The 14,097-nt window shown below is 39.5% G+C and overlaps 1 protein-coding gene and 1 non-coding gene across 5 annotated transcripts in view; both read left to right on the forward strand.

The window, feature by feature from the left end:
* LOC124172657 overlaps positions 1-14,097 on the forward strand; it is a 115,993-nt gene that overhangs the window by 67,116 nt on the left and 34,780 nt on the right. For all 4 annotated transcript variants that reach the window (XM_046552107.1, XM_046552110.1, XM_046552108.1 and 1 more), the window contains 2 exons: positions 6,799-6,942; positions 12,145-12,279. In XM_046552107.1, coding sequence (XP_046408063.1) covers positions 6,799-6,942; positions 12,145-12,279 — 279 coding nt within the window. The remainder of the gene's footprint in view (positions 1-6,798; positions 6,943-12,144; positions 12,280-14,097) is intronic.
* On the forward strand, positions 4,046-4,118 carry Trnag-gcc. Its single transcript has one exon. It is a non-coding gene; the product is annotated as a tRNA-Gly (tRNA).

Raw genomic sequence — 14,097 nt, forward strand, 5'->3', positions numbered from 1 at the left:
TTGGCGCCTTTCACCTGCATTGGAAGTGGAGTTGAAACATTTTTTAAATTAGTTATTGGCAAGTGTGCGATATGTTCAAGGTATGACGTTTTAAATAAATAGGTTATATATAAATGTAATAATGCATTTTTGTTAAATTTGCAGTAGTTATTATACAATTCTGAGATGATTCTTATTGTTATTTTAAAATCTTGTGATTTTGAGTGATATTATTTTTAAATATACCTGCCATGCCTATAACTAAGTCGAATTATTTGCGTACAGTGCATCATTATTTTCACCGTAAAACGGTCAAGAGAACAATCCAAATGACCAATGACCATAATCCAACATTGGTCAATAATATAAACAAAAAACATTCCAGATCTTCACTCTGAATCACTTACATCGTTCTCTTTGGATAAATTTCCCGGTTTTCTAAACTCGTGTTCTACGCGCATCAACCACTGCGTATACGGTGCTTTCCATTCGTGGCTGGTGGTGGCTGGCTAGGAGTTGACTAGAGTTAACACGAGAGTCGCCTGAATGGAAAGCACCCACTATCGCGGGGATCGCGGGATTTCCTGAGACAGGTTGTTTGCGAAGTTTCAATTTCTTTTCGAGTATTGTAGGCAAATTGTAGGTTTTCCACTTCGCTTGTAAGCATCGTAGTTACAAATATAGACGCTATGTTTATACTCGTAGTCGTTCTCGTGATGATCCACGCAATGGGCGTTCTCCTTCGCGTACATAATTACCAAGTTCTTCGTTTATTTTTGAAGTCATTTTAATCGTAATCTCCTTTTCCCTGCTTTTTTTGTGACAGCGTCAATAAACGCGAATCAAATACTGAATGGCCTAGAAATGAGAGAGGAAAAACTTTTCAATAGAAGATAAAATAAAAATGTTGGGAAGAGTTGACTCGCATGTATAGGTTCACGCGTTTCCCTTGCCAAAGAACTTTGGATTCCAGTGTCCACATTAAACACTGTTATTAAAACTCGCAAAAACATAGAAACCAGTGCAGTGGATTGCGGACCTATTGCAAAGAGGCGAAAATATGTTAAGTACTCGAAATATGATAGACTATAGAAGAAATTTTAAAAGAATGGTTTCAGTGCACCAGGTCCTCGAACATACCCATAAGTGGAGTTATTTTGAAGGAAAAAGCGCAACATGTGGCAATGAGGCTGGGAATTGAAGACTTCGAGGCTTCAAACGGATGGTTAAGCAGGTTTAAGACTAGGCATAATGTTGTATACAAAACAATTTGTGGTGAGTCCAATAGTGTTGTTCGCCAAACAGTGGCACAGTGGAAGGAACATTGTTTAAGTGAGCATATATAGAAGGGTATGCTCCAAAAGACATTTTCAATTTAGATGAGACGGGCCTTATTTTCAATACACTTCCCCATAAGACTTCAAGAGTTTGGAGGTGAATCTTGCCATGGTGGGAAGCATAGCAAAGTGCGTTTAACAGTATTGTATGGTGCTATTGGTAGTGAAAAGTTAAGGCCATTTGTCATTGGAAAATCCAAAAATCCCAAATGTTTTAAAAATATCAAGACAAGTGAGGAGGATGATGATGATACAGAAATGCCAAAAGAAAGCGCTATCAATGCTATATCTGCTGTCAGTGCACCAAGGCTAAATTTACCAACTGTTGCAGGAAATGAGAGAGAATTAGAGCTGTTGGACATCATAGAAAAAGAGTATAAATAATTTGCACAAATAAAATGACCAATCAAACAAAGATAATGGAATATTTCCAGAAGAAGGCTAATTAAAAGAACATATTGCAATGGTGCTTCTTTTTTCATCACTGAATTCATCCCAGAATATTTAATTTAAATTCGGCGATATAAAATTATTTGCTTTCAATTTTAAGAAGACTTCATGAGAGTTTAGGTTGATACATATTGTTTTTAATTAAATGTTAAATGGATTTTAAGTCAAATATTTTTTTAGTTTGTCCAAAGATTAAAATATTTTTACTTTAAAAGATTTTTTAAATTTTATGGAGTTAATGGAATATGTTTATCCATTTTACTTATTTATCAGCAATTATCTGTGTTAAAGGATCTCTTTCAGAAGACTGATGTTTTGTATGGTCTACCTCACTGAGAGTTCAGTACTAGTAAAGAATTTTTTGTTATCATAACTAAAGGTTTTATACTTACTATTCACTTAGAACACGATCCATGTGAAAAATAGAACATTTAACTATATTTAAAGGAGTTATTTTTCATTAAATTGTGCCTAACCTCGATTTTACACTTTCCCGCGATTTACACTTTTTTTCCCTGTCCCCCTCAAAAGTGTAAAAGAGGGGTTTTACTGTATGTGTATAGGGTAACATACTGTTTGTGTAAGGGTGCGGGTTCCTGCCCTTGGTGTCGGGAAGCGAATAATCACACACAAGTATTAGAAGTTTTTAACCCAAAGTTTATTTCCTTTTAAAATCCCAGTTTTCCAATCAATTCAATGAATATACATAAAGTAATAATGAATTTGTGCGTCTAGAATAGCCAAAATTTAGAATATTACCAATGTCTCGGGAAGGAGAGGAGCTGCTGGTGATGGCACGGGTGGATAGCGTAGTGCTTAGGTCGCACGGGCCCTACGGCGCTTCGACTCCAACTGACGGCTACATAGCTGACAGACCAGTGACTGAGTAGAGTTACTGAGTGCGTGAGTCCCTGAGTGCCCGAGTGACAATAGGGTAGTTTCCTTCATCGAAGAAAACGAAAGGCATTGATTGCAATTCGTTACCCACCATTAGTGTATACATAATATACAAATTATTTGGTTTTAGAAATACCGGTTTAGACGAATGGCAAGGGTCAATTTTATCCTCATTTGAAAAAGGCCAGATTGGCGCCCATGCGATTCCACTCCGCGTGACGTCACAGGGACCTAGTTTCTACACGAGAGGATAGGAGTTATACATCGTCTGAGGTTACCAATGCATGCATGAGGCACAGAGCTCAGGGAAACATGTCTTAATAATCACCTATTAAAACTGGCTAAGGTCGGAAAGTTTTCTTCGTTTGATAAGGTATTAATAAACCTTTTTTAAGCCACGCGCTACCATTCAGCAAGGTACTCAGCTATCCGCTAGCATCCTGCGTCCTATCAGCGCTCAGAGCCTCGATCAAGGTCACTTCACAAGGAGAGAGGGGGAACCAGAAATGCGTCGCACGGACTTTCCTACTTACGCGTCGTGTTTTTGCGCGCTTGAAAATTTTCACTTTTCATTTAATCACGAAAAATAGGTATCGTCATTTAAAAATCTAAAAGCGTGAAATACGTACTCCACGAGTAATAATCTTTCGATTTAGGCAGTAAAAAAATAATAGGAAACCACCCTATTGCATCTACACCGTGCCATTATATAGGGAAGTGGAACCAGGATGTTTTCGTCCAAGCGTTAGGGGAAGAGGGAGGTTAGGCGTTCTAGAAAGTGAAAAGGTGCAAATCCCAAGGTGCATAGTTTGTCATAGCTGGCTATTCTGAGGCGTCTCACAACGACATATTTATGTATATTTTGGAAATGGAAATCTTCCATTTCCGGATCACTACATTTGTTATGTTGGTATCTATATGTATGTATGTATTGTATGACTTGACTTGCCTTATATCTGGGACATTATTTAATGCACTAGATCGCTGGGCAAATAAAATAATAATAATAATAATACTATTTCATAAAGAATTTCATGTGTATTAAAACTAGAGATGGGCCTCTTCCGGTTCCTGATTCTGCCGGTCCTTGCCTGTAGAACCTATCGCATAAAGTTGGTATTTTGGACTCGGAGATTTGATTTTCACTCCTCCTTCAAAGCACTGCAGGAACAAGTGACTTTGTACGCAGTCACGCGCACGGGTGCAAAGTTAAATACACCAAAGGGTTGTTCGTTGTCGCAGACCAGCGGCAAAATAAGGGTTTTTTTCACCCCAAACAGTGGCTTAGTAAGCACGACCCTCGCCACAAGCGCCACAGCCTGGACTTGTGACGTCAACATCTTGTTCGGTAAAACCCATCCCGAAGTTCACTCTGAGAAAATGGCTTGGTGGTGGAACTGGTTAACACGCCTGACTGCCAATCTGGTGATCTGGGTTCATATCCCGGCTAAGTCAAATATTTTTTCAAGGGGAACTTCATCCTTTGGTGTATTTGAATTCTATAACATTAGTGTTTTTTTATTTTGCTATCTTATTTATCTAATAATGCTTTCATTTTGCTTTATTATGTCTTTATTTTGCTTATTTATGCTGAATAATCCGCCACTGATCTGTCTGCATAAATGTGAAAAGTAAAAGGCTAAATTTAAGCGTGTCAGAACTTAAAGCTACTGTAAGCGTCAAGGGCCTATGCTGCATAGTGTCGCGGTGAAATAAAATAAAACTCGTGCTCTGCCTGTCAGATCAATTGTGCCTGACAGAAGGTTATTTTGTCGCAGGTCTGCGGCACCACATGTGCCACAGTGTAGACTTATGACGTCAACATCTTGTTCGGTAAAACCCGTCACGAAGTTCGCTCTGAGAAAATGGCTTAGTGGTGGAACTGGTAAACATGCCTGACCGGCATTCGGGAGATCCGGGTTCGAATCCTGGCTGAGTCAAATATATTTTTTTATGGGGAACTTCATCCTTTGGTGTATTTCACTTCTCCTAGTGAGAGTATTTCAAGAGAATGAGAGAGAAATATTCTCGTCCCGATCTTATATAGGATTACGTATAGGATATACTTTTATTAGGGATGGTCGGATCGGATACCTCAGATCCTAAGTCACGGAAGACATCGGATCTGGATCCGAAATTATAAATACAGTGAAACCTCTCTTAAACGAAACTCAAGGGACCAAAATTTTGCTGTTTCGTTGATCGGGAGTTAGTTCCCCGGAAGTGATACGCACGTTCCATCATCCCAGGGACTCAGAAATTGCAGCAAGTCTGCATGCGTCATCTTCATTCTACCTTCGCATACTTCAAAACGGTGCTGATTTCTTCAACTGCAATGCAAATCGCGGGCAATAGACCACATTTAGGAAGCCTCAGTTCTTATTATTCAATCACTTTGCATGCTTTTTAAGCGGTTTTCAAAAATGTATACAGCGTAGCAGTGAGCGCGAGGCCATCCCTTTATTCTCAATATTTGAAATAGAGTTCATGTATTCGCGAGGTATACACTGAAAAATTAAGAATTCGATAGATTTGACCATTACTATTATAAATTTAAGTTAACAGCGCCAATTATAGCTTCATCATGAAATTTAGATCTCTCTACCATAACGCCGCGAGTTGCGACTTTTGTCGACCCATTAAAGCGCAGCATTTCTTCATAGTAGTCGAATCCAAAATACGCCATTGCAATATTTGCGGTCGCGGGCTTCGTAAATAATTCATTGTACTAGCATCATTTCTATCGTATTGCGGATCGACAACTGCGGATAAAAAAACATCTTGAACGGCTTTATGCAGGAGTACTCAAAGTAAAATACGAATAGACCTTCGAAAATGAGTTTTTGTGAAATAATATTCTGTAACCCTCAGTTCACTGGCATTTGGAAACTTTCTCGTCCCGATCTTATATAGGAATACGTATAGGATATACTTTTATTAGGGATGGTCGGATCGGATACCTCAGATCCAAAGTCGCGGAAGACATCGGATCTGGATCCGAAATTTTAAATAATACCTTCAGAGAATGCAACACCCTCGTAAGAGTGGAAAGAGTTCCGATTCTATCGTCGAATGTGCCATCGCATGCAATTCTTGTCGTACTCATGAACCGTTTTCTTTGAAAGCTCTCACTGAGGTTACGTAGGAGAATTTCAGCTGTGGGAAATAAAAAAAGGCCAAATACGAATGTCACATAGCGTGACTCTTCCGAAATGATTGAACAATCGTTGGGGGAATCTCAGCGTCAGGAATTTGAAAATGCATTTGGATCCGAAAATATCCGATCCGAAAGATCCAGCTCCGAAAATATCAAGGATCCGTTCTAAATCCGGATCCGAAAAAAATCCTGGATCCGTCCATCCCTAAATAATAGTACAGTAGATTCTGTTTAATGGGTCCACCGGTTACTTGGGGCAGCTGCTTAATTGGGGCAGATCTTGAAGAACAGAACCCAATAGAAAGGAATATCCCAGAGTATTCTCTGCTTAATTGGGACAGCATGCCGCTTTATTGGGACATGAGTCGGCGACATAGACTCTATACTCGCGACGAAATTAAAATTTTTTGTTTTCAGAATATTATTTCTTAATATTTTCCTCTTTTGATTTAATCTTATTTTTCACAAATGTTCCTATTCTTGCCCTATTTTGAAAGCTCTTGTTGTTATACTATCCGCAAGAGGATAGGACTTTTCTTTAATAGGACTTAGTAAAAGACATTCATTCAGCGTCGCCTGAGGCTGTGAAAAATATTTTAAACAAAAATGTTATAATTCTTAAATATAATAATAAATTGACAGAACTCGCTCATTTATTAATCAAATTAATAGTTTATTAAACTTAGATTGCATTATAAACATTCTTTTGTCTTCTTTCCATCATTTCAACGTTTGTTTATGCCCATATGCAGGATAGTTCGCCTAATTGGGGCAGCTGCTTAATTGGGGCAAAGTGCACAAGTCCCGATATGTCCCAATTAACCGGAACCCACTATATTTTGATGCTTTCTATTTTATTGACAAAATGAGGAAATCAATAAACAAACGTGCATGTAAGGCAGAAGTGGTCTCTTGCATGTCGTAAGATTTGAGGATGAATGTGGTTTGCAAATGTTAATGTTGGTTCTTACTCTTCAGGTATCAAGTAATCGGTTGCCTGACGATATGGTTGTTTCGTGTCGGACTTGTTTTGGTGCATGTCGATCTGCGAGGAAGATATTTGCAGATCATGAACCAGGAGTGCCCCTGTACAAGACAATCAATGACATCTACGAGTTGAATGTGAGTACATTAAAACCTCTATGTAGAGAACCTCTTTACATCATAAACCTCCATACTTCATACCACCTTTACGGTCCCATCATATTTACATGTAAATTTATAGGCAAACCTATTTGTAGTGAACCTCTTTATCTCGTAAAATCTCCACTTATCATACCAAGGAGACACCCCCAAGACAGCCTAATTACCTCTGAAAATCGTAGCGAGACAACTAGAGACCATTAATGCAGCCGCAATTACCTACAAGGAATGACATTTTCAGCAATAAATGTTTCACGCTTATTTTAAAAATTGGGTTTTAAATTTCCATCACAAAATTAGTCCTCCAGAAACGAGTCCTCTACTTAAGACTAATTCATCAACAGCCATTCAGCAGTCTAGCTCTACAAAATTTTTAGGGTTGAAATTAACTGAAAACCTTGATTGGCAATATCATATTGAGGATTTAGTTAGCAAAATGGAAACGGGAATATATATGATTCGCAAATTGGCTCCAACTACTTCATTAGAAATACTGAAATTGATATATTATGCCAAAATTCATTCTCACTTGGCTTATTGTGTAGTTTTATGGGGAAACACAAGTGCTGCTGCTAGAGCATTCTCTATGCAAAAAAGAGCCTTGAAAGTTATGGCAAATGTGTCCATCAGGTCTCCTGGAAAGCCATTATTTCTAAAATATAATATAATGACACTACCAAGTATGTACATTTTTTACTGTGCACTATTTGTAAAAAAGAACCCTACCTTATTTTTACCAAACTCCTCGGTTCATGCCTATCTGACCCGTGGGAGTGAAAATATACATATTTTACAACAATTATGTGCCAAAAGAGGTCCACATCACTCTGCCTCGCTTATTTTTAACAAATTGCCTACGAGTATAAAACATATTTCAAATATTAATGTCTTTAAGACAGAATTTAAAAAATTTTTACAGCCTAAGGGTTATTATAATGTAAATGAATTTTTGTCTGATAGTTTATGACAACATGTATGTTTTGATGTTCTCCCTGACAATGTTCTATGTCACATGATTGACCCATAGAACAATAAAGATATTATTATTATTATTTTTTTTTTCTTTTACATGTAATTTTCACGTTAAACATTAGTTGTGGCCATTTTTTCCATATGAGAGCATACCTAACAGGAAATAAGAGAAAAAGTATCCAACTATCCTAATCATTTTAAGTGACTGTTGAATTAAGAGAGATCACATCGTTTTCTCTCTAATCATGGTAAAAATCACGCAATAGCGCTCTCTTATTGTTATCATTAATTTATAAATACATGTTAACTAATGCATGCATGTTTGTTTAAACGCATAAATACATATAATGGTTTAAAAGAGAGTAATGCCTTTCATTTCCAAAGGATATGAAAAACTGGTGCAAATCAACTTAAACCTCTCTATTGTGAATCTCCAATACATCAAATTGCCCAAATTTTGATCCCCTCCACAACAATTTAAGGAGGTTTTGCTCTCCCCCGCCTCTTCCTTGCTTCGCTACTTACTCCCACCTCTCCATTTCTGACGACACGCAGTCTCCCAATTTACCCTGCCCCCCCCTGTGCCTTCCCGTTTTGTGCGGTTCTTCCCATGTGTCATTATTCTACAGTTGTGACCGGAGTCCTCCTTCCACCTTTTTTCCCTGTCTCCATACATAATGCATTCATATTTATGGCAGTGGCTTAGTGAGGGGGGAATTGGACGCGGATACATCCCTTCTCTCTTAATAATCACCTATTAAAACTGCCTTTGGTTGGAAAGTTTTCTTCATTTGATAAGGTATTAATAATCCTTATTTAAGCCAAGCACTACCTGCTAGCAGGGTCCTCTGCTACCTGCTAGCATCCTTCATCGTATCAGCACTCAAAGCCTTGCCCCAAGGTCACCTCACCTGGCAACAGCGGGAACCAGGGCGACGTCACACGGAGTTTTCCCAGCATTCATACTTAGCCGTCGCGTTTTCGCGTGCTTGAAACTTTTCAGTTTTCATTAAATGGTGAAAAATAGATATCGTCATTTAAAATCTAGAAGCGTGAAATGCATACTCCAGGAGTAATAGTCTTTCGATTTAGGCTATGAAAAAATAATAGGAAACCACCGTATTAGGATATTATAAACTAACGATGTCACTTTTTGTAAAATAAATAAAGAGATAATCTACACTGTGAACCTACTTCAAAGCCACAATACTCAAAGCTGAAACGTTTCTGTGATCAACGAAAGAGTAAGAAGAACTTTCAAGTGTAGTGTTACGAATTTTAAACAACCTAAAGTCTTACCTGCATTCACATGATGATTAGGTGGCTTCCATCGCGGTAGAATATGGTCCGAATCTCTTACAATGGACAGGAAACGCGATAATAAGGTGCAAGTACAACAGATATGCTGCAAAGTTGCATGGGTAACAGCAGCTAAACTGCCTTCCCTCCATCGCCAACCGATCTAGTCGAAGTCTACCACAGAAGTGAGCAAGAGGGAAAATTTCCACTATTAGATATACTACAATTCAAAGAGGATAAATATCTGTTCTCAAAATCTATTTGCATAGGTTTAAAAGCCCTTATTAAGGTAATCGTCTACAGAGTAATACATATCGTTCAGTAATAGCCTTTTTAATTTACACTTAAACAAATTGATGTTGTTCACATTTTTCATACATGTGGGTAGTTTCTTAAACATTTGATGCCCATTTCCTCTGGGCCCATTTTAGCTACCTTATTGCGTACAAAATGGTAATGCAAGTCACTTTGTGACCTAGTGGGGTAATTATGAAGAACACTATTCATAATGAAATTATGAAAGTTATTTTTTACGTACGTAATAGTAAATAAAATATACACCAAAAGGAAATTTTAAAAAAAGAATCGAAGGCAGGATCACCAGTGAATACCATTACCACAAGTTCATGGGTAATATGAAATCCTTCGTTGACATGTGGTGTCAGGGCGGTGTCCTGTGTGAGGTGGCAGACACGGAAGCTGGAGACCTGATACTGAACATGAGGACGGAGCCATAGAAGAAAGAGCATAACAAGAAGGGCGGAGCCTTCCTGGGGCATCACGACTCAGAGGGGGGGGCCTCATGCGCGGAGGGATGGGGTCCAAGGTTGTGGTAACCAGCCCCTTCGGCGGACCTCCCCTGTGCGCGGCCCTTCCCCTCGGAGAGTGGTGGGGCGATGGGGAAGGCGTTGAATGAAAGAAAATGAATGAATGAAACGAAAGAATAATGATGATATATTGATGAACAAAACAATGTGGTGACGGAAATATATACCTTTAGAAAAACGCCCTTAGAATAATAATAATAAACACAGCCACATTTAGTTCCACATCTGTGCAACTGTCATTTTCTCTCACAATGGGGTGAAATGGAGTGAAATCACTACTTTCACTCACAGGGTATATATCCTCTCCTAGCACATTGCTGTGTAAGTTAATTTCACCATACCTAGCTGAACGGAGACCTAGGAGACCCTTAACCCTGATTTTCTTTTCAGCCTCCAGGATTTGTACCATGGAAACATTTATAATTTCCTTCAGAAAGTTGTCGGCAAGTCCCAAAGCGCCTTTCTAAATTCTCTGTTTGGAATTTACCCGTCAAGACATAATCTGCTGTCTGTCAGTGAAAATAATAATGTCTGTCAGTGAAAATTTAATTATCTCCACTACTGCCTTAGTAGAATGATAAAGGGATGCCGTTGTGTCCTTAGTCAACCCAAATTTAGCAAAGCTGGAAAATCGCCATGCATTTAGTTACTGTAAAAATCCTTCCAAAAATTTTATGCGACTGTCATGCACATCCTTAAAGGGATGCTTATTCTCACGTCTCAGACGAATCCCTTGGTGGTGACGAAAATATTTATGCCTTTTAAAAAACCGCCCTTAGCATAATAATAATAACACACAAGGAATCGGTAGAATTTGCAATTCCTTTGCAGATCATCTGACCACCTTTCTTTTTTTGCTCCAGGAGTAGTAATTCAGGCAATAAAAAAGTAATGGGAAACCACCTCATTGTCGTATTCCCCGAAAGTCTGCCTTGTTCTGCATAAGGCTCTTGATGCCTTAGACCAGCGGTTCCCAAACTGGGGGTTGCGACCCCCAGGGGGGTCGCGGGCCGTTCGGAAAGGGGTCGCGAGATGTGCGAATAATAAAGTGAACTATGTACTTAAACTTAGACAACCATTTTTAGGGGGTCGCGGCTAAAACGTATGGGCTAAAATGGGTCGCAGAAAGAAAAAGTTTGGGAACCGCTGCCTTAGACCAATGGTCTGAGATTTGGAGTCTGAAAATTAATCCAGCCAAGTCTACCATTCTGCCATTCACCCTACGCAAGTCTATCCTGAGTATAAATTACCGATTATCTATTTCTTCAGTCACCTCTCAGAAGGATTTAGGGGTTATTTTTGACTCTAAGCTGCTCTTTCGCGAGCACATTAAATCCATTTCCACCCGTGTTATGACTTTGGTGGGTATGATGTATCGCCACAGTGAGGTGTTGGATTTAATGCTATATGCACCTTCTTCCTTTTCCTGTGTCTCTCCGGTCCTAGAATACTGCAGCCAAATCTGGTCTACGGCCCCACCTTCTTCATCAAAGCTCCTGGAACGCCCATTGAATTTTTTCCTTTCTATTGTCCGCTACCACCACTTGCCTTTTCGTAACTTCTCCCTCAATAGGATTAGTTCCTCTCTTGGCATTGCTACTTTAGCTGATCGCCGTATCCTCTATGACCGGAGACTCTTCTTAAATATCATTAATGGCAAATACAGATCATCTGACCTTTCTTTTTTTCCGCCTCGTGTTCCTTCGCACATGACGACATGACGAGGTCGAGTGACCTATTCCATTGTTTCGCCTTTCTGTCTCTAAACGCTCTTTTCTATTCAGACATCCCTTCTTCCATTAACTCCTATGCCAAATGTGTTCCAAATTTTCATCCTTTTTTATCACCCCTCACCCAACTTGCACCATCGCTATCGTAATTTTCCCCCTATTCCTCTCACCACCCGATGAAATTTACTTTTCTTTGTTATTTATTTGTAAATACTGTTGAATATTTTTTGTTAATTATTGGTTACGTTGATTAATTTTATGAAATTGTTCCTCCTGTTATTGTAGTCCTCTGTAATTGGACTCGTGCTGTTTTTTGATTAAATAAATACATAAATGTTTCTCTCTTGTTCCAGATTGTCCCGCGGGATGGGCTAGCTGAGCATGTGTGTGACTCTTGCTTCCAGAGTGTATTGAGGTTCCAGAGGTTTAGGAGCACGTCCAACCAAAGCCACGTCGCCCTCACCAGCATCAAGAAGAAGCTAAGTGAGGTAAAGTCTGACCTTCTCCATTTATCGTATTTTTGTACATTTAGGCCCGTTTCACTTGGACGCAGCTAGCAATACTCTTATCAATGAATATCTTCACCCATCCTCTTCCCCTATTCTGGAGTCCATTTTAATATTCGTCAATTAAGTAGGTAACAATAATATGATAAACAAATCATAATTTGTGCCCGAAGATGATGATAATTCATTGACACCTGGGTCGTGCTTCGTAAAAAAAGAAGTGGTATAAATTGTGTGATATCCAGGTAAGCCAAGTAACCAGGGGCGCAGTCAGGAATTGAGGCTGGGGGGGTTTAGGTGCAACTATTATCTGTTCATTTTATCTCTGCGGGTCAACTTTCGTGAGATCCCAGACACTCTCGGAGGGCCTCGCTGAAGGGGGAGGGGCCTCGCTGAAGGGGAAGGGGTAGTACCGAGAGAGAGAGCAGGAGCGACCTTAACGTTGCCAAATGTACATAGCCGCCCTTGTGTCTCACTGAAAAGGTGTGACTCACACGTGGCCACAGATATTTTGGGCCCGGCGGCGAAACAATGCATACAATGTATTGAGAATAATCCCATCTCAGAAGCCAGGATATTGTCCGCTAAATGCGAGACCGCTGGTGAAAGGCATACATAGGCGTAACATTCTTATAAACGGGGAGTGCAAGGGAAAAGGATTTGGCAACACAGCTAGCAGATTTACGAAGTTGACACGACGGAGGTCTGAGAGCGACTGACGCGGACTGACGTTCCGAAGTGCTAGACCACGCCTACTGTCTGCTGATTGGCAGAGGGAAAGTCACGTGTAGATAAACTTTCCCTCCTCTCACCCCAACTCGGTTAAGCCACACCAGCTCACCCGCAAAGATAAAGTGAACAGACCTTAATACCGGGGTGTGTGGGGGTATGGAATACCCACCAGGATAAGCAGTAGGTGCTGAGATTAATAAATAGCTGAATTTTAAGATAAATGGTCAAAATGGTGAATTTTACGGCTTTCTGAGGGATATCTTATTAATCATTACACTATTCTATTAGTAATATCAATCCAATTAAGTAAAATGGATTAAACTTAAAAATTTCTCTGAGCTCTTGGGGGGGGGGGGGTTTATCCCCCAAAACCCCCCAACTTGGATTAAACTTAAAAATTTCTCTGAGCTCTTGGGGGGGGGGGGGGGTTTATCCCCCAAAACCCCCCAACTTGGGCGTGGATGAAAACCGACCGCATCCTGCACAGTATCAGCCATGTCTAGCTTGCTAAGGTGGAAGAATGTCATACTGACCGGTGCAATTCTAGCAATTGCTGTATACCAGGTTAGAAGAAAACAGAAGAAAAAGTGCCCGTCGAAGGAGGTTTTGGGTGCCCCCTATTGTGGCACGAAGAACATTAAAAGCTGCTATAGTGACCATATTTACGTAATACTAATGAATATACAGTAAAACTTTCGTAGTTGCAGGGACCATAATATGGCCACTGTGTAAATTTAAAGTGTGTAAAATCAAGAGTTGGTATTGAGGAGGAGTATAGTTTTCAGGATAAAAATTGCCCTTTATTGTTAGAACACTCAGTCAAACACTTCTGTAAAGATCTGATATTTGGGGATATACATATTTAAAAAGTTCTTTTTTTATGCAATCACTCATTTTAGGGGAAAAAATCTTGGATTTCACTTTGTTGCAAATCCTTCACGAATATTTTATTCACAACTGCCTCTAATGAATTAGTGTTTTCAATGTAGCCTTCACTAATCTCTGAATGTGCTGTGGCATTACGTAGTTGAATCTGGTTGATTGTTCACGTAAGCCCAGACATAGGGA

Source organism: Ischnura elegans (assembly GCF_921293095.1).
Source record: "Ischnura elegans chromosome 13 unlocalized genomic scaffold, ioIscEleg1.1 SUPER_13_unloc_2, whole genome shotgun sequence".
Taxonomy (NCBI): domain Eukaryota; kingdom Metazoa; phylum Arthropoda; class Insecta; order Odonata; family Coenagrionidae; genus Ischnura; species Ischnura elegans.